The 19,729-nt window shown below is 38.7% G+C and overlaps 1 protein-coding gene across 1 annotated transcript in view; it reads left to right on the top strand.

Moving 5' to 3' along the window:
* LOC104267847 (ran-binding protein 17-like) overlaps nucleotides 1-16,412 on the top strand; it is a gene marked incomplete at its 3' end in the record, with an annotated part of 84,598 nt that extends 68,186 nt beyond the window's left edge. The window contains exons 15-18 of the mRNA XM_009865163.1: nucleotides 3,218-3,291; nucleotides 10,917-10,997; nucleotides 16,155-16,218; nucleotides 16,304-16,412. Coding sequence (XP_009863465.1) covers nucleotides 3,218-3,291; nucleotides 10,917-10,997; nucleotides 16,155-16,218; nucleotides 16,304-16,412 — 328 coding nt within the window. The remainder of the gene's footprint in view (nucleotides 1-3,217; nucleotides 3,292-10,916; nucleotides 10,998-16,154; nucleotides 16,219-16,303) is intronic.
* Nucleotides 16,413-19,729: the final 3,317 nt, after the last annotated feature.

Below are 19,729 nucleotides of genomic sequence, written 5' to 3'. Positions count from 1 at the left end.
CACAGCAGGTACAGTTCAAGTAGTTGGGAAGTATATGGTTATGTAACTTGAACCACTGATAAATCTGCTAGGTCATAAAAAATTCCCTGGCACTTGTGAGCCCGCTGCCCTCCTCAGATGTCTGCAGTCCACCAAGGTGGTTATAATGGTACAAATGGGGGGGGGGAGAAGGATCTCTGGATCCCTTGCCTTCACACTTGGCTTTAGTATGTCTGAAACTGTTATTGAAGGTGTTTTGCAGGTCTCTTCTCACGACCATTGCTGTCACCTTTGAATGCAGCGAGGCCGCTCGGCTGTCAGTCGCAACGGTGGAATCAGCCCCAGCTTGCTTTAGGGCCCTTGAGTACGTGGATTTTTCACCGATGTTCGTAACTGTTGTAAGAATGAGATGGTGATGGTGTTAAACTGTTAAGCTTACATTTTCTGGTGATACCACGTAGCACTGTGTGTTGTGGTAGGATTTGTTTGGGAAGCTATAAATCCTGAAGTTGGTAAGGATTTGGGGAATGACCGTGTGAAGGTTTTCCAGAAGTCATAAACCGGTTGTTTCCTACCGAAAGTTACTTACCCTGCGCCTTACGTAAGTGTCTGGGGAGAAGTAGAACTGTAAGCCTTGGGTTTGCCTTGCTGGAAGAAGGCAGGGGGAGGTCTCCAGGGGAGGGGGCCCAGTGGTGGCGAGGCGCCCCTGGCTCCGTCCTGCCCTTCCCTCCACGGCTCTGCAAGGGAGCCCAGCCGAGGCTGATGAGATCACTTCTACGCGTGGTTCCACATCCTTTTATTACCCCTTTCAACAGTTCTTTTCCGCCTTTTGAATATGTAGCACGGTCTTTGTTGTTCAAGTGTGTTTTATTATTATTATACATCCAAAATGCTTTATCATTAATTTTTTATAGTGCTTAAAAGTCTTAAGGGTGTTTCATTGTTGTGGTTGGGGGTTGTTTGCTGTTCTATTTTTACGTGCTACAGAGCCTGTGTTGGTTTTGAAAATGATTTTGAAGAAGGTGTTTAAAATATCACGTTTATTTTAGCTTACAATTTGTCACATTACAGAACGGGTGGTAGGTTTTATTACAAGCACTGTATTCACGCTGACTTGAAATGACCCTGTCACATGTGAAAACAAATCAGATTGTTGCTGTTAATGAGCTTTTCAATTTACTATTCAGTGGATCAGATAAGTGGATTTAAGAGGTAATGATCCTGCTTAGCACTCAGGCTTGGCTGTCAGATCCTAGTAGTTGTGGGAAATCCCCAGGGACAAAAGCGTTGACACAGTTCTTGATGGGATAATGGGAATCAAAGCTAATGGATGATAAAAGGAGTAGTAAGAGTTACAAGGATAATTGTGGATTAAAGCACTGCTCTTTGTCAACACTGACTGCTGGTTTAGTATTTTATTTGTTAAACTCTGATGCGGGGAGAGCCGAGTTTGACAACAGAGCACAATGCTGCTGCCACATGCGCTCCCGTGGTGGAAAGGAAAGCTCTTCACAGAAACGGGTGTTTGCTGATACGTTTACATTCCTTGCTAGCTCTTTTTCTCTTTTCCTCGTATCAACTAGAGAAGTTCTTGAACTTGGCTAAAGCTGCAGCTGCTCTAGCATTTCAGCTGCGCGCTAGTTAGAGATATTTTAGCTGGACAAAAGTATTTTTATTTGAATATATTGTCGTTGTCATGTTTAATGGTGATAAATAACTTCACATTTACAGTGTGAACCTGATATTTTGCAACGTTTAAAGAACTGTATAGTAATTCTTTGCTATTTAGAATGTCCTTTCACTTCTGATTTTGTCACAATAAATTATATTCATATCATTATTAAAAAAAAAGAATAAGCTAGCTCGCAGGTTAACTTATCCTTGATCTTGGTGGAATTTCTGGCTAGAGCTGCAAGCTTATTTATCCATGCCTTTATTCTACTTGAATTTAAAACTGAAGTCTCTGGGATCTTTTGAGATCCCTTCCAACCCCTGTCATTCTCTAATTCTGTGATTCTGTGTGACACAGAAGTGCAATTTTTATTTTCTCATTTAGTATTTGTGTTGTCATTATTATTAATGACTTCCTCAGATGTAGAGTGCTGTTGGTTTGGGTTTTAAGCAAAGTCGTGGGATTACGTCACCGGCAGAAGGGAAGTTGGTCCAAGGCAGTTTAGGTGCAGTGCCAGGAGGACTGAGTTGGCTCCAGTTCGGCAAAATTTGTGTGGAATATGTGCTGTGAGCGAGCAGAAGTGACAGCTAGGTGGCACCAGGCCTTCACCGCTGGGTAACGCTGCCTCTGCCCTGCTAGGTGCTCTCTTCTCAGACCTCAGGGACACTTGGCTTGGTCACATCGTGTGGAAGGATTACATATAACCCATAATATTTGGTTTCGTGACACTAAGGGTTACAATGACTGAAATGAAACGGACTGACTGGCAGCGCTTAGCCCAGTTGTACGCAAATCTCAGAGTTACTTGAGCTCAGGGTAAAGTGAGCTGGCAGGGGATTGTAAAGCGATTTTGTGGTACAAGTCTCCCTTCTGTTTCTGAAGTTGATTTAACTCAGTGAAATGTTTTTATCCAGACTAAAAGTTAGGCAGCTAAAACTTACAGAATGTTTTTTTGAAAATTACACAGTAAGGAAATAAATGTACTTGATGTGTCCTGTGTGTTTGTTGCTGCACCGTAACAGCAGTTTGATCTGATGGGTAGAAAAAACTTGGATGGTAATATATGTCTTGCATCTGAAATAAAGGGGAAAGGTATACAACTGCTAGTTATTTGGCTGCCTTTGTTTTCCCTTCACAAACACAAAACAGAATGTCTGAAGAGTACTTAATTTATTGGAATTTATGATTGGCAGGGCAAGAATTTGCAAACGCAGGCCAAAGGACAGTGTTGAATCACATCCCGCTGAGGACAGAGACCAACAGAAGAATGTTTTGTCCATCCCCTTTGTAGTATAACAGGATTTTTCAATAGAGACTATGTTGTTCTGTGAAAAACAGTGAGCTTGATGTGGAAAATTTACGTCTCTTTTGTGGAAAAAAATATATTCAAGGGCAAGTAAAACCCCATCACTCCCAAACAGAGCACTTCAGCTCGGCTGCATGGGCCAGCCTGTGTGCCTGTGCTGTTCTCATACGAAACTGAAATAGGGAAGGTTTTAGAATAACAGAAAATGTTGGTACTTGTAAATGCCTCTAATATGTTGCTATTGAAATGTTTATTTCTAGGTGTATGCCCGAATGTCAGAAGTCTTAGGAATAACAGACGACAACCATGTTCTGGAAACATTTATGACAAAAATGTGAGTTTGTGCTTGGGTTCTATTCTGTATGTATTTTGTTTTGTCTTTAATGTTTACATAAAATCTGAGTTTTATTTCGTCATTAAGTTTGCTCTTTGCTAGAGAAATGTTTTCAGTAAATTTTAAATATTTGAAACAAGAGATAACCACCCACATCTTGTTTTCTGAAGGTACTGCAGACCCGTAAATAAACACTTGCAGCTAGAAATATCTTTCACGGTACCTGCATCCCTTCTCAAAGTGGCTTATGGGAGAATAGAGCTGAGATTTCATAGACTTGTTTGGTGCCAGCCTGGCATGAGCAGACCCCATCCCTCCCCACTTCTCATTCCTGCACCCTCAGGTGTCAGTGGACTTGCCTGTAAAATCTCGTGGTAATTTGTAGCGGGGAACTGACCAAGTTAAACTAATCTTTCTTTGGTTTGGGGAGGCTCTTGGATTCCTTTTGACAAGATCTGGCAAACTTTGCTCTTTTAAAAATACAGATTCGCAGAGTAGGGTTTTAAGGCCTTGTACTGAAGGAGACTAGGGCCATTATTAGCAGCTGTCTTCCCATCTCAGTCATTTGGCAGAGTAAGAGTGTGTGTTATTCTGGCAGATAAGTGTTGCAATGCTTTCTCTTTAAAAATAATACTAGGAAATTACTCTGGAGGAGCTATCTTTTTCTCATGTGCCTGCTGCAGCCACTTTCTTTGGGTGCCAGCAAAATACTAGGATTTTTGTCTTTTATTACTTATGTCCTTCATGAGATTTGATAGTTTCTCCTGACTCAAAAAGAGTTTTATCTAAAATCAGTTTTGCTCTTGAAGCCAAACAAAATGGTCCTTTTGAAAAATTGTGAATATCCACTAAAAAAATCTGGGAGTCCCCAGGAGACCGTGAGTTCTGTGTGTTCCTGGAGAAAAAGAAATAAATACCTTAGCTCTTTATTCTACAGAGAGGAAGATGCTGCATCCTGACAGTTACTTAATGTCCAATAAGTCAGATTTAGAAGACCTTTAAATACTTCCAGTAGACTTTGACTAACTGGAAGAACATCTCCGCTGGTGTTGCCAGGTTAGCCGCGACCTGTTCAAACAGTATTAAACATGACCTGTCTTTTGCTGCCATGACTCCCAGCCGTGAGAAATAGCAGCAATTAGTAGCAAGGTCATTTTCTAATATGACTTAACTTTTCTGTGGAAAACAGGGCATAAATGCTTTGCTTCCTCAAAACCAGGAGCTGAGTGTTATATCTTGCCTTAAGGGTAACGATAGTACCCATCAAACCTTGATATTTATCTGGTGTATACTTTGAAGAGAGGTAAATAGAGGGTGATGATTGGAAAAATATTGATGGATACTCACTGGAGAATCTCTGGAAGCAATCCCTGGCATGTTGCTAGACGGCCAGGCTTCATTTTGTTGTTTCAAACTACAGTGAAACTTGAATGACTGAGGAAAAGTGGGGAAAGAGCACTGTAGTCTGGAAACCAGATGGATCAGTTTGCTTCTCTTTTTCGACTTGTTGCTGCCTCTGAGAGGAAATCTCTGTTGCCTTTGCCAACGGAGGAAATAACATACCATTTAACAAGCTGTGTAATAAGTAATACATGGGTTTAGATTGGATAGGGCTGTATTTGCACATGTACTGTAAATTAAGAAGAAAACATAGTGAGAGTTTTGATGTTACGCGAAAGAATTTAAAATAAAACTAGGTACATAAAAACCAAAATCAGTACTGCTTTTTAAATTACGCACGCTATTTTTATTTTCTCTGTCCTCATGTGTTTTCCTAAAAACATGAACTGTTCATTGATTAGATTGAAGATCAGTTTCATTTTACAGAAGGGATCTTACAGCTTGAAATGGACAATTCAGTCAGTAGCTTTAACCCCTGGATAAACACCTTCTTGTTTGTGTCAATTAAAATAAACAAGCTTCTCCCCAGTGATAGCGTGCCACTTGGAAAACCTGGATGTGAAACCATAACACACTGATGTATAATCCAAAAACTACGGTCTGATGGGGCAGTCCAGCCTGGCAACAGTTCTGGTGCTCTGTTACTGAGAAGAATCTAAGCACATTCGTAGCAGCAGTGGGCAGGGTACGTCACCTTTCTCCCAAGTGGACAAAGTCAGTATTTTTAACTACATTGTGATTTAAACAGTCTACTGTTTTGTCTTACCCCACAGATCCATTTTTTCCTTTGAATAGGTGGAATTTGTCACATGTTACTCCTTAACATTAGATTAATAAACATTGGGGTGCATGGTGGTAATCTCATATAGTCACTGCACAGCAATATTTGAGACTAATTTGTTAAGTATTACATGAAATGGAGGAGTTATGCTTGAAAGAATATTGTTGTCTGGCTAATGGCAACCAGTCTTTCAAATCAAAAAGTGCACTTCGTACTTGGAGACTTGTAATCTGCCACTAGCACTGTGGGTTGATCAGAAGACGTTGTCAGATTATTTCCTTCCACTCGGTCATTAAAGAATTCAGTGAAGGATGCATGCAGGAAGCATTTTATCCTTGGTGTGTGGAGTAAACATAGCAATTGAATGAGTATTGGTAGTCATACAAATTGTAGTCTACAGGTCCATATTTTTATGATTTTTGTTACACTCTTGGGGATTTAACCTCTTTTTATGCTTACTTACTGGTGGCACATGCAGTCTGTAGTTTCCTCAAGTTTGATGTGAGCTCAGTGATGTTTAGATGGATAAATGGCATTTTGCTTCTGTTTCTTGACATTTCGAACATTTTTTCTGTGGAGCTGTCTTTCCCCAGATCTCTCTGTTTTCACTTTCATGGATGTGGCTTGAATCTCCTCTTTTGAATTCATGAGTAGCAGCTTTGCAGCAGAGGATTGATGATCAAGCTCAGTGAGTTCTTTCATTGACAGAAAACTGAAATACTTGTAGCTACTGGTAGCTGCAGTAGCCTCTGTTTAGTGTATTGATTAAAGGCTGCATGAAATAGATATTCTTCAATGTGCAGAAATACTTTGAGATTCATGAATATAATAACTTTAGACCTTTTGACTGTAGTTGAAAGTACTACTGTCATATGAGATCCTAGACCTTTTATCACATTTCCATTGGAAGTTAATGAATGTGCCTTTTACTGAATTCCTGTTACACCATTTCTGAAGGGACAGAGTTTTATGTAGTCAGAATATCCATGAATGGATGTATTTTCATCACAATCCTACCAGAAATTTTACAGGATAATTCTTTTAGCATTCACTGTCTTTACTTGTAGTGACCATCACCTAATAGGATGTATCTTTGGAAAGGCCAACCAAAGAAATACCTAATCTCTGGGTATTTATTGTTGTAATGATTTCACTATGGTGGATGCATGTATACATACTTATAGAGAGATTTTCCATGTGACATTTAAGTAATAAGTAAGTATAAAAAAATCTGGATCTCCAAATACTTTTTCAAACACTTATATGACTCCATGAATCACAGCAAACTAAAACTTGACACTTCTGTTCATGGCAGAATGCACATTTTTTAAAACTGTGCACCTTTGTCCAGCTCTAATGAAAGGTCTGTATCTAATCACTGTCGTTGAGCTGGAGAGAGCTTTCATTGCAAGTGATGATAATCTACAAGAAATAGTTAAAACATAGCTGTAGAGAGCTTTCTTGCCAACAAATTACTGTCATTGTTATTATTGAAAAGTACCACTTTTCAAAGTCTTTTTAGGGGATTCGGATGCCCGTTTTCCGTGCGCTGTAGTGAGAGTTGGATGGCACAGTGTTTGACTCCTGCGCTCCAGCAGGATCATTTCCCATCCAGCTCTGCCCGAAAAGCTGCTGCTGCACCTTGTGTGGAGGGCCGACCTTTGCTGTGCACCGAACGGAGCTTTTGAGATCAATGTGGTTCAGTCTGTATGTCTGAAGAGGTCTTTCTCCAAATCATAACCTGAGGACGAGGCAGGAAATTAAGGACAATAGAATGGATTGGGGGTGGGGGGAAAAGTCAAGAAATGGATTTAAGAGGCTGGGAGTGGGCGTTTCTTTGCCTTGATTTTTTTCCCTGGCCAAATATCATGACTTGGAACATGCAACAAAAAAAGTTTGATTCTTCTGTGGATGGTATGGTAACCCCTTTCCTAGGGGATTGTAAATTGGAATATATAATCATTATTTATCTTCCCCTTCTGGAATTTAGGTTAGAAATACTCAGTCTCTTAATATTTTTAAGTCACTGTATTGAGGGAAGAGATGTTTGTGCTGATGGAACTGCCTTAGTAAGCAGTCGTGGTGAAGACAGTCTCATAGCAAGCTGCCAGGTTTGGAGGTTGGAGAGCTGGCAAGCTGCTTGTGGATATTTTAGTCTTCTTACTAAAGGCAAATTAAGAGGAAATATTTGAAAATGTACTGGTTTCTTAATGCAGTTTCCTCTAAATTTTTCAAATTCTCATAGCTTTTCAGCATGGATCAATGTTACTGTTGCTCTTTTGGTTGTGTATGTAGTTCAGTATTTTGATACTGGTATTATTACCAAAACTGAAAATACTCTGCCATTTTTTATTTCCAACTTCTCTGTGTGTGACCTTAAAATACATTCAGTGCTCACCTACTGTAGATTTTTTTTTTTTTTTTGGTGCATTCGGCATTGGTGTAGCTTTTGATGAAGCTCTTATTTTCAGTGACTCATCTGAAACTTTATGATTGGTTCCTTTGACTCTTTTTCATTTAGTTCTTATTTTAAATCAGTAAGCCAATTGAGAGAGACAACAACTAGCATGTGGATTTAAATGTTCTCTTGCCATGATTTCTCAGAGAGCTTTAATTTTTTCTCCTCTTCCATTCCTTGGCTTCTCTTCTTTACATAGTAGAAAACTGCTTTTTTGTATTATGAGTTTCCTCGCTAGATCTTTACACATTTTCACAGATACTTATAATGTTTTGTAGATGTTTCTTAAAATACTACATTTTATGTTTCTTTCATCCTGCCTCATATTGATAAGGCAGAAACAGAAATGGGAATTGCTGTGATTATAATTGATTTTTTTTCCCGCCCCTGTTCACTGTCTAGTACTTTCTAGTTTTTATATTATTACTTCATCTGTCAGCATCCAGGTACAACCATGAACTGAAAGAATAGATGTGTACAAAAGTACCCTACATGTTGAATGAAGAGCCTTACTTACACACTTCTAATTTTCTCTTCAAGCTGTCACTGTGTCTTCTTGTTTTTCTTTAGATGTCTTATGTCTGGCCACTGAATGACAAATATTTTGCTGTTTTGCAAAATAGCCTTTTTATGATTTTGATATTGATGTCATATCTGTGTAGTCCAAATTCATTTTTATTGCTTTGTATGGTGTGTACTTGTTAAGGATTTAGTGCAACTATAAACATCTCCAGAACTCCCCATAGTAGGGATAAAGTATGAATTATGGGCTTACTAGAATGGGCTATTTCTTTAAGGCAAGCCGAACCTCTGTAGCTCTTCATAGAGTTTATATAAAGTAAATCAATGTTTGTTTGTAAATCTAAATTGAGGAATACTGCTTTGGTAATTGCATTGTTATTTGCCTTTTCCTGAGCAAATAATACAAAACAGATGCTTTAAACTGCATTCCTGAGTTTATAGCTTCCTGAAAAGAGAATTAGGTTATGTGGCGTAGTACACTCTGTAGCTTGTGAATATGTAAAAGCAATAATCAGTGCTGATTTTAAGGCATTTAACATCTCTTCTTCAAGTTCTGTATTACCAAAATGGGAATCCTACTGCATCGCAGTGTAAGTGCTGGTACTATTACACCCCCTACGTCATGGTCTTTCACCAAGAAATCTGACAGCTTGAAGTCAGAATGATTATATATATTCTACAGACAAGGAAACTGAGGCAGACAGAGCTGAAATGACTTACTCCTGATCACCTGGCAGTTTGAGATCATCATCATCGTGGCTAGGCTTCGCGAACGAAGATATGGGAAGGGCTCTACCCACACTCGCTACAAGTGCTGATGGCTAAAAAGGCCAGTGCGGGATAGGCAAGCCCAGTTGCAAAAGGCACAGCAGAAAGTCTCCTTAGGCAGTATTGGCGGTTTGAGATACACCCTAGTGATCTGATATCATGATCAGGAGGAGGTGCCAACGCTTCCGAGCCAGGAAGCCTTGCTCACGTTTTGTTTGAGTGGGCCATGCTTGAGCTGGGATGGCCTTGTCTCCAGACAAATCCAGTATCAGAAACTCAGCTGTGAATCTCTTACACAGCATTATTTCCCTCTCTCCGGAGGAAGGGAGCATTCAACTTTCTTTGGGGTTTGGGTTTTGGGGTTTTTTTAGCAGTTGAGGGTGCTGGTGGATGTGCCAGGAGTTTCCTTTCAAAAAAGAGGAGATAAGAGGAAGCAACACCTTACAGGCCAGTCAGCCTCACTTGGATTCTCAAAGGAGTGCTAGAAACAGTTACTAGTAGTCGATATAGAATGAAGCGATAAATGCATTTGGGCTACTTGAGAGAGACGGGATAATTTCTTCTTGGACTCACTGGCTGGAGTTTGCAACAGAAAGAGAAAATATCAGCCATTTGGACTTCAGTAAGGTTGCTGACACTGGCCTACCTGACATTCCCGTGGGAGAGCTGGGAAATGACAGGATGACAAGCTCAGCGACTCTTAACTTGTAACCATCCTTGTTTGAAAAATATTTATGTTCCTCCACTTGACTGGCTTCAATTTACCCCTTTCAGCTGAAGGCTAATGCCACCTCTTCACCTCCTAATAAATATGGTAGGTGAACAAGAGATTGCACCCCGAGCCACTTCAGTGTTTTTGCACTGCCCTACACGGGGTGCAGAAGTTGTAAGAGGGTCCCAGTTCTGTGCTCCATGTCTCACACGTAACTGCTAGGGAAGCTAGTAGGGCAAGTGTTAGCTGCACGATTTCACTGAAAGGCTAACTAGAAGTGTGCTGTCGGAAGCGGTAGGTTGTTTTACGTGGTGTTCCCCGAGGATTGATAATAGGTCTGGTGTTATCCTATATCATGATTCAAGCGTCGGTTCATTAATCAGAATATGCTTCCTCAATGCCTGTGTCTGAGAGGGGCCGCAGTTAAGACAAATGCAGTATCCTCTATATGTCTTGATTTAGTTAATTTAAGAAGTAGGGACTAGTACAATGACCACAAGGTAGAGTTTCAGTGGGAATTGAGTGTAGCAGTAGCTCTGTGAATTTGCCCTTAGTTTTTTTGTGCCCCATTTCTCCTATGGAAATTTTCCTAGGGAATTTGTTGCAATTTATTGTTTTATTCTGTGGAGAATTGGGCAGATAAAAACTACAGAAGCTAAGCAGACAAATATTGGGCTGGAAAGTAAGATAGATATAAATAGGGGTAAGCTTCAGATCATTTGTTTTACCTTGACAGAGATGATGATATTTTTTAAAATTACTGTATTCATTACAATATTACAAAAATGCGTGAATCCCTTATTCGGGAAAAAGACACGGCATGTTTGTGTGGCATTTTCTTTCTCAGAAGTGGAGAATCCTAAGATATATCACAGAAATATATTCGTAATATAATGCTACTGCTGTGAGCTTTTTGCACTGCACTTCTCAAAAACAAGGAAAGCCTGTTATAATTTTCACTCGTTTTGTTTTGTTTATTCTAGTGTTACAAATCTCAAATACCGGGGAAGATGTGAGCCTGTGATTTCAAGAACTCTTCAGTTTCTAAATGACCTTTCTGTCTGATATCCTTTTTATTGTATATGGCATGATATATTATTTGAAAATAATAACGTAAAAATTAGTGTGAGACTTCTGTTGTTTCATATACCACATTTTTGAACCAATTAGAATATTACCATTTTTTTCACTTTTGTTTATCCTTTTCTATGCATAGTTTTTAAAAGGTGTGTTCATTTCCACCCACTTAACAAGAGAAATCATCCAGCTAGTTGTTCAGTGTCATCTATCCCATTCGTGTTCTTCCTGAAGTCAGCCCCACTGAAGAGGGAGCAGTACTGAGAACGCAATTGATTCTACTTTGAGGATGAGTGCACTAAGACATGTAGCGTGGGTTAGATTTTAGACACAAGTCTCTTCCCATGTTTTGTTTTTGCCTGATTTCACGTTCCTCACTGAGTCAGTGTCATTGCTATGATAAAACAGCCATGGCTTTGCATGTGGATTTTTGTCTGAGCTCAAGTATTTTTGTGAAATTCTTACCCAAATCATGGATGCTAGCTTGCTGTCAGTTGTAAACCTTTTGTATCATTTGTTTTAATATTCACTGACTTACCGTAAGTTGAAGAAGGAATGTTTACTCTTTGAATTTTCAGTCAATTGAGCAATATTTAAAAAGCAATTGTAGCTAGTTTGTTATGACACAATATTTAAAGATACACGACATATAATAAACCACTAAGGCTCATGAAAACATTCAATATTGAAATCCTTCACTATTCTAAAATAAAAACAACTTTTCAGTAATTTTCTAGAGGAGATTGTTAGACAAGCAGAGGGGAAGGCACCTGGAATATGACAATTGGTATCATTTTATTTCTCCATAGAACTCTAATCGTATAAGAAGAATTCAAATATATTTCCTTGAGTTGAAAGATGAGTATGGGTTTTCACATTCCATAAGTGAATTTTGTTTAATGAAAATCATACAATGTGTACTTCTCTATGTTTACTTGAAATACCATTAAGCAGCTAACTTGATATTTTAAATGTGCATGTGCTTATGTTCTCATGGCATCATGGAAATAGGACCGGAAAGGACTTGAAAGTGAAACAATTGGACAAAAGCAGAAGGGGAGACATTTATTTCATTAAGTTTTATGAAGGGGCTAATAAGCTCTCTTCTCTTTTATACTGTATACTTATTGCTTCAGTAGCGTTCAAAACACTTTCAAAATCAGAAATGTAACATGGTGCACCTAACTTAAAGTGCTTGCCTCTTGGTTTATTTATGTATGTGTACTTGCTGCAGTAATCGGCCTCGTATTGCTGCTAAAGCCAGTGAGCATCTAGCATTTCATGTTGTCTTCTGGAGCGTTTCAGCACCATCTATTCACATGATAGCTCACAAAAATGAGCGTCAGTTTGAATTATTGGTGCAAATAATACTTTCTGAGGTTGAAATGTCTGAATAGTTTTAGTTTTCAAATTACTCAGCTGGTATTTGCAGTAAATGAATTTCAGCTCATGAAATAAATATTATAATATCAGGACCTAGAAAGGATGAAAAAGTAGGTATTTATTAACCTAAGTTCTCCTGAAAAGTAGAATTGTGATAAAATTGTGGGCGCTTTTTGCAACAACTTGCTAACTGCTGCAGAAGCAGTTTCAGACCCCTCTGCATAGTCCGGAGGTAAAGCAGCACTGCCTTCCTAAATGTACGTCTTGAACGTCGATGGGAAATGTTTAAACACCGTTAAAAAGAGAGATTAACTTAAAACATAAATACCAAAATTTATGCAATTATTTTTCGATGGAAATACTTCAAACAAATTCTGACAACAGTAGCTTTTCTGCTTAGATGGGTGGGGTTGTACAAAGACAGCTTTAATGCTGGTTCGCTTCACCGTGATGTTGTATTAGTTAAGTTTAAAATTGTGTTCCCTGGCAAACCATAAAAGATTTCAAAAGTATTAGACACCCACTTTTGTGCTGGAATTTAATATGCAACTTTTTATTGGAAAATAATCGTCGTTGTCTGGCAAAATCCACCATGCAATATTTCTGTTAGTAGGCATAATGCAATAAAGACAGGGAGGGCTATTTATCACTACAAATTTTGAGGATTTCAGGATTCTTTTTATTATTTTAATATATTTCTTTGGTATTAAATCAGAAAAATGATAAATTACACCTGTCGAGGCTGTTTTTCCTTTTTCCCAGAAAATGATGTACAACCCAATTTCACTGGTCATTTTGGCTTTTAAAGATATGTATTTTTTTCCCATTAAAAACTCTACCAATAGGGTTTTTTTAATAATAATACTGAAGTACTTTTTATTTCAGACATATGAAGTAGTTTATAACTACTTCCTGGCATTGCAAACTTTGGCCTTTTCACATTATATTAGGGTTTTTTTAAAAGGCATTAAGTATATATTGCTTTGAAAGAAATAGTGTATTGTTAAGATGCTGGATCCAGTGGATCAATTTTCAGTATTTGATATAGATTAAACTGTGGCTAGCCTGAAAGGTTAAAATAATAATTTATTTAATTTCAGTACTTCCCTGTACGTCAATCAGCTTCTACAAAGTCTTAGAAATTGGTATTCTTTTTTTTTCATGTGTATAATAGTCCATTTCTAAAGGATAATCTAGAATTAAAAGCAAACCATAATTCCAGCAACCGTGCTACATAAGAGCCAAAAAAAAAAAAGGGGAAACGTAAGGCAGTATTAACAGCAAAGGCAACAAATGATTGGAGCTGGTGTCATGGTTTACATTACTTTCACAATTATTCCAGGTTTGCATATTTCGAAATATATTAGCCCAATTTGATTTCAAAGCTCAGTTATTTGAATTATAAATCATTATGTCCCTCCTAGCTGATCAGTTGTGAAATATATTTACATAATGGAATATGTTAGTCATTCCTTTATGTCTTTGAAGCCATAGTGCTCCCTCATGCACATTTAGTTCTTTCTAATAATTAACTTTTCCGCTGTGTATTTTTGTAGCAAAATAACTACGGTTTCATTGTTGTTTTGTACAATAACTCCGGGTAAAATATTTGTAGTCTCTCAAAAATTCTTTATCCATATCTTTGTTAGCCTTATGTTATGAAATGTTCTCTCTTGTAACGAGGGGGGGAAAACAGCTCCGCAGCTTTGCAATATAAAACCAGGTAATGCCATGTCAAGTGTTATAGATTGACAGAGGAACATTGTCTTAAAACTAGATTATGAGATTTTCCAATAGCAGCTATAAAACCTATTTTTACACTTTTGTCTGTTTAAAAAGAATTTAATCCATTTAAAATGAAAAGGGAAATTGTTTATTCCCATAAAAGTAATCGAACTCTTCAATCAATTATGTGCAGGGATGGCAGAGTGAAGCAGGCGCTCAAAAAAACCCGTAATGGCAGTAAGTGTTACGGGTATGTGGAACATCTCCTGTGTTTGTGCAGACTGTAGGCACTCCTGTACAGCATGCAGCCATACTGATCATTTCTTAAACAACTTCGTCAGCTCCAGGGTTCAACAGTGTTTGGTGAACTAGTGAGTCCAGTTTTCATAATATCCATTGTAGAATGTACAAGCACATAAGTCATTTCGTTCATCTGGTCCCTTCAGTGCTTACGAGTCTTTCTGGGGGTTGATTTTTTTTTTTTCTGTGGTATTCCTGAAAAGATGTAGTCGTACAGTCAGATATCGGGAAGCCTTTTATATCCCCATGGTACAGATGCAGAACTGAGACGGTGAAATAACTGACTTGGTGAAGTCGTGCAGCAGTTGTGTGGCAAATGAAGGAGAGGCAGGAGTCAGAAAATCCAGCCTTGGCCGTTCTCTCACTTCTTTTTTGCAAACATGCCTCGTGGCAGCGGCTGCCTCTGTGCAGAAGCTCCCCAAGATGTCAGCCTGACTCTTTCTGGAACGTGCAGTACTATCTCCTTTACCCAACCCCACATCTTTGAGTTGTCTGAGGCAGAGTTAGTGTGTGCTCAGGCTGTTGAGGATGTTCATAACTCACACAGCTTGGAAAGGATTCAAGGGGTGAAACAAGTCGTAACCATCTGACCTTTAAGGGCTTCTGTAACATAGGTTTTGCAAACTCAGCTTTTGTTTTAATACAGTTTCTTGTGCTTTTTAAAAGAAACCTGAAGAGAAAGATTAAGTTTCATCAGATAAAACTACCTAATAAGCCACGCTAGGATACGTGATCTGTGGAATACACGTGGTCCGGGAAGGATGTTGCTTCAGTGCCATCTCGTGTGCCTCTCCCTGGGAGCCTCTGTGTGTGAGCAGATACAGATGGGCTCAAGCTTATCATGCTGGGCCAGGCCCAGGAGCTTGAGCCCAGGGGTCAGGCGGCTTTGCTGGAGCAGAGCAGACCTTCCTGAGGGTCTGGAAGCAGAGAGCAGAGCGTGGTGCCCGAGGCTGCTGCTGCGGTTACCTGCCGCCTGGATGGTCACTGGCTGGGTTGGAGCCAGCTTGGGGAGTGGGAGAACTCGATTCGTGCTTAGCAGTAGTCAGTTAGATTTGCTTTGTGTTTTAGGAAGTTGGAGAAAATGAGATTTCTGTGGAAGTACCCATAGACACACCCAAAATTTCCAGCTCTACCACTTCGTTGCTGATTTTGCTCTGGCCTTGAGACTTTGTGAGTTCTTAAGAAATTTCCATTCAGTTCTTACACATCAGAAAATACTTTGATTAAGTATTTAACATAGCTTAGTATGTATGAGATGTATTTTTATCTGTTGTAACTTAAACAAACGTGATTTTTGATGAGCCTGGACAATCGCCTCTGTGATTTTTGAGGCAGTTAGGTCAGGGCTGCTTAGGGCTGCAGCCAGTCCCATTGCCAAGTGCCAGTCATCTTCAGTGCAGGCAGCTGCAAAACACTTTGGGTCTGTCTAGGTTAAAAACAGCACCATTTATTATCAGAAACTCTCCATTTAATTATAAAAGTCATTTAGTTCATTCGTCTCTTTTGTGACTAAAATATATGCCATGAAAAGTAAGTGCTTTAATTAATAATAGATCATGGTCTCTAATGTTCTAAAGAATATCTGTATTTCTAGATCAAATTCAGATTATTTTTTTTTTAATGTACATTTGTTGTTGTTTCAGTTAGGACTTGTTTCTCACTAAAACTGGAAGTTCATACAACCTCATAATGTAACCGTAATGCTGCAAGACTCGTTTTTCCTTGACACCTGCTACTTATAGTCTCCTGAAAAAGCTTGTGAAAATAGAGGCTGTGAAATTCATGCTTCAGAATCACACAGTAAGTTTTCTTACTATGTTAAAAAACATCATAGGTAGCAAATGTTGTACAACTCTTAACTTTTCATATGCTTATGTTTCAACAGAGTAAGCACTTCCCTTTCTTGCACATCAGTGATAATTACAGCCTCAGTGACCTTAGGTGCCGGACAGTGTTCTACACAGCTCTCACTCGTCTTCTCATGGTAGATTTAGGTAAGGTACTCCTCCTGCATCCCTCAGACACCTTCCTGTGTAGCACTGTAAAATTTTTAAGGTTATTAAATACCAACTGTAACATATGTGCTGTACAGTTAAGCTGCTGTTGGATTGGTTTAAGTCACTGCCTATCACCTTTGGAGATTTATGGCATGAAGCCATAACACTGTGCGTGTTTGTTGCCTTCTGTTGAAGAAATAAGCAAAACGAATTGATTTTTGCAGAGAAGCAAAGGATTTACTTTACGACCTGAGTGTTCTGTGTTTTCAGGTAGCATGCAGATCATGCCAGAACCTTCGAGCCTCTAGTAGAAGGGTTTTTTTCATTTCGCTTCTTTATGCAAGTTCCCAAATTTAATAAACTCTTGAGCTGACAAACGTTGACAAGAGTTCTGCAGTTCAACCACCAGTGTTTAAGCGTGTGCTTGAGGTTACTTTTTGATTTGTCCTTTGGAGATTAGAGAGATCAGTAAACACATGAGAACATGTGAAACCCAGTGCATGCCTTAATAGCTCGATGTGATCAAGAACCTGGTCACTGTGAAGCCAGGCACTGACAGTCATAAGCCAACAGTAGTTGTTACTCCCCTTGCTGATAATAGATGCCTGTGCTGCCTGCTGCTGAGCAGTGCTGAAAGCAGTTAACTTTGAGGCAAGACAGACCCAAATTTATCAGCGTTTTCTTAAAGAGTAGCAACCGTGAGCTGGACCTGCATTTCCTTGCAGTTGAACTGCTTTCAGTACTGGCTCAGTGTTGTATAACATAAGCAATACATACATTTTCTAATATAAAATGGGTTACACCTACAGTTTCAGGGGAAAAAAATGTATTTGGTAAAAACAAGGTCACAGGTGTTAAAAATAACATCTCAAAGTAAAGATTGTGTAAATATATGTCAGACGAAATGCAGGCACGTGACTTGCGACTGGCTACAAGCTGATAGCGGTTCTGATTTCTCTGGATTAACAGCTCTACAAGAATTGAAATTATTAGGAGTATCTGGAAAAAACGTACATTGGACTTGTGGCTGTTGTCCTTTGTACTCCTACTGGAATAAATTTGTTTGGATTTTAACTGATAGAAAAGCACATCTAGAGACACGAACAGTTGTGTTTTGGGATCCACATTTAAAAAGTAAGCTGTACACAAACTCATTTCTTTGTGCTTGTACAGGCATTGAATGGCAGTATTCTTGCCTTGTGATTCAAAAGATGTTTTAAAACTGTGAAAACTGTCTTTTTTAGGCAAAATGAGCATTGTACCAGTTGTCTTCTGTGGGTTTTGGGTGTGGGTTTTTTTCAAATTAAATGAAGAGTTTTACATAAAATCCCTTGGCGCATGAAAGCAAAATTAAGATGAATTTTTATTGGTGAAGGCTGTTTTTAGTGATTATTTGATGTAAAAATATTTTTAGAGATTAATTGAATACAATAAATTTAGAGTGTTTACATATTAAACAATGTGCTGCTGGAGTGACTGGCAAAATTTAATTGTAGTAGGAAGGAACGGCAATATTTTAATTGATATTTGCTTCAAAATGCTCTTTGATTTCTGTTGAATTACTTTAACCTTGTATGAATATAATTAGACTTTGAATTCCTTATGTGCCCCAGGTTATGTCTTTAATAATGTTTTCTGGCATTTAGAATTGGATCATTTTGTCCAAGATACTTAGTCCATGCATTCTAAAGTAAACTGAAAATTCTTTTTTGTAAAGTATGTAGTAATCAACACTAATACAAGAACACCAGTCAAAGTTGTGTTTAAAGAAAAGTTTTTACTAGGATTAATAAATTTTAATCACTTTTTCCTTTGCACTGCCAAAAGGACTAGATCTAAGCTCTAGAAAATATTTCCAGGAGCTATTCAGCATGATCTGTATTTACAGGTAGATGCAGTTGTGCTCGGTGCTGAACCTCTCCAAGTGAATTGGGTTTAAAACGCTACTGCTGTAAGCCACACACAGCTCTACTATAAAGTAAAAGCGAGGCATCTTTTTTCTTTCAAAGCACGTAATACGAGTGTGTATGTGTAGTTCAAATTACAGAAAATCATTTGCCGTGGTATGTTTTTTTAGGATAGTTTCTTCTTTTCCTTAATACTGTACTGTTCATGGAATGTGAGTGTGGCTTGTACAGGAATACAAAAGAAATGTACAGGTAGTGATTTGTGTTGCTTTTCTAAAACTTAGAAATTATTTCATTTATAGGGCAGTACTGTGTAGGATCCTAACTGTAATACTTTTTCTTCACTGACTACACTGAACCTTTAAACAGAAATAGCGCATAAGATTTCCCCTTACCCCATTTCCAGAACTAGCCAATTTGTTATTAAAGTGTTGATCGTAATGGACGTTGGACATTCTGATAGTACTTCAGTCTTCTGAGCTTTTGTAACGAAGTATGCTCAAGATTCTGCCTTTGGGAAGGGTTCATCTTGAATTTGGGTGTGTACATAGTATCTTCGTGGAGCTATGCAGCGCTCTAGGTGAGATGGAGCATTACTTGTGCTATCATGTGATAATTCAGGTTTCTTCTGTGAAGTGTATAAATGGCAATTGAAGCTTAATCCTGCATAGAGCAGTACCCACATGACTTCTGTTAGCCAGTACTCTGGCATGGAACAATACCAACATGGGACTTTTTCAATATGATTGATCTTTATTTATTCATATCTCTTTTTTCGCTCTGAGGAAAATCTGATAAGTGATTAAAAGGAGAAAAGCATCAAGATACGCAGTATCTGTAGAAATAGCTTAACTCCTAGGAGGATGAGAGGAAGTTGATGCTGGTCAGGCGAAGAGATTGGGAGCACAGAAAGTAATGCTGTATTGGAACTGCCTGAGGAGCTGGAGTTGGTGAAGTGAGGGGTTAGAAGCACAAAGCTGGATGAGTAAGCTGGGGTAAGAGGACACAAGAGTCCAGAAATGACAAATAAAAAGACTGACTCCCGTTGAAAGGAGCAGAGGGAAGATGGTAGAGGAGATGGGCGAAGATGGACAGAATGAGATTTGCCCAAAGTCCAACAGATCCTCTTGTTGCCAGCAGTAGCTCTGAAATCTAACACGAACCATCTCACCCTCTTCAGTTCTGCTACAGATGCAGGATGAAGTCACAGATTTAGTGGGTTACTTTACTAGTTTTTGAGCACAGATTGCAATTTGGTGGCTCCATAACTGTGCCTGACAACTGCAGTAGCAGTAAGTTTAGGAAGTATTTCCTTTGCTTTAAAAAAAAAATCTGGAAAACTAGGTGTGAAACCCTGTATTAAAGGGAAGCAGTTCAGGTCACAAAGCCAAGTGTTCAGAAGCGAGG

Source organism: Apaloderma vittatum, unplaced genomic scaffold (genome assembly GCF_000703405.1).
Source record: "Apaloderma vittatum isolate BGI_N311 unplaced genomic scaffold, ASM70340v1 scaffold38782, whole genome shotgun sequence".
In the NCBI taxonomy this organism is placed as follows: domain Eukaryota; kingdom Metazoa; phylum Chordata; class Aves; order Trogoniformes; family Trogonidae; genus Apaloderma; species Apaloderma vittatum.
Note: the sequence above shows the minus strand (reverse complement) of the source record. Positions and strands in the feature narration are given on the sequence as shown.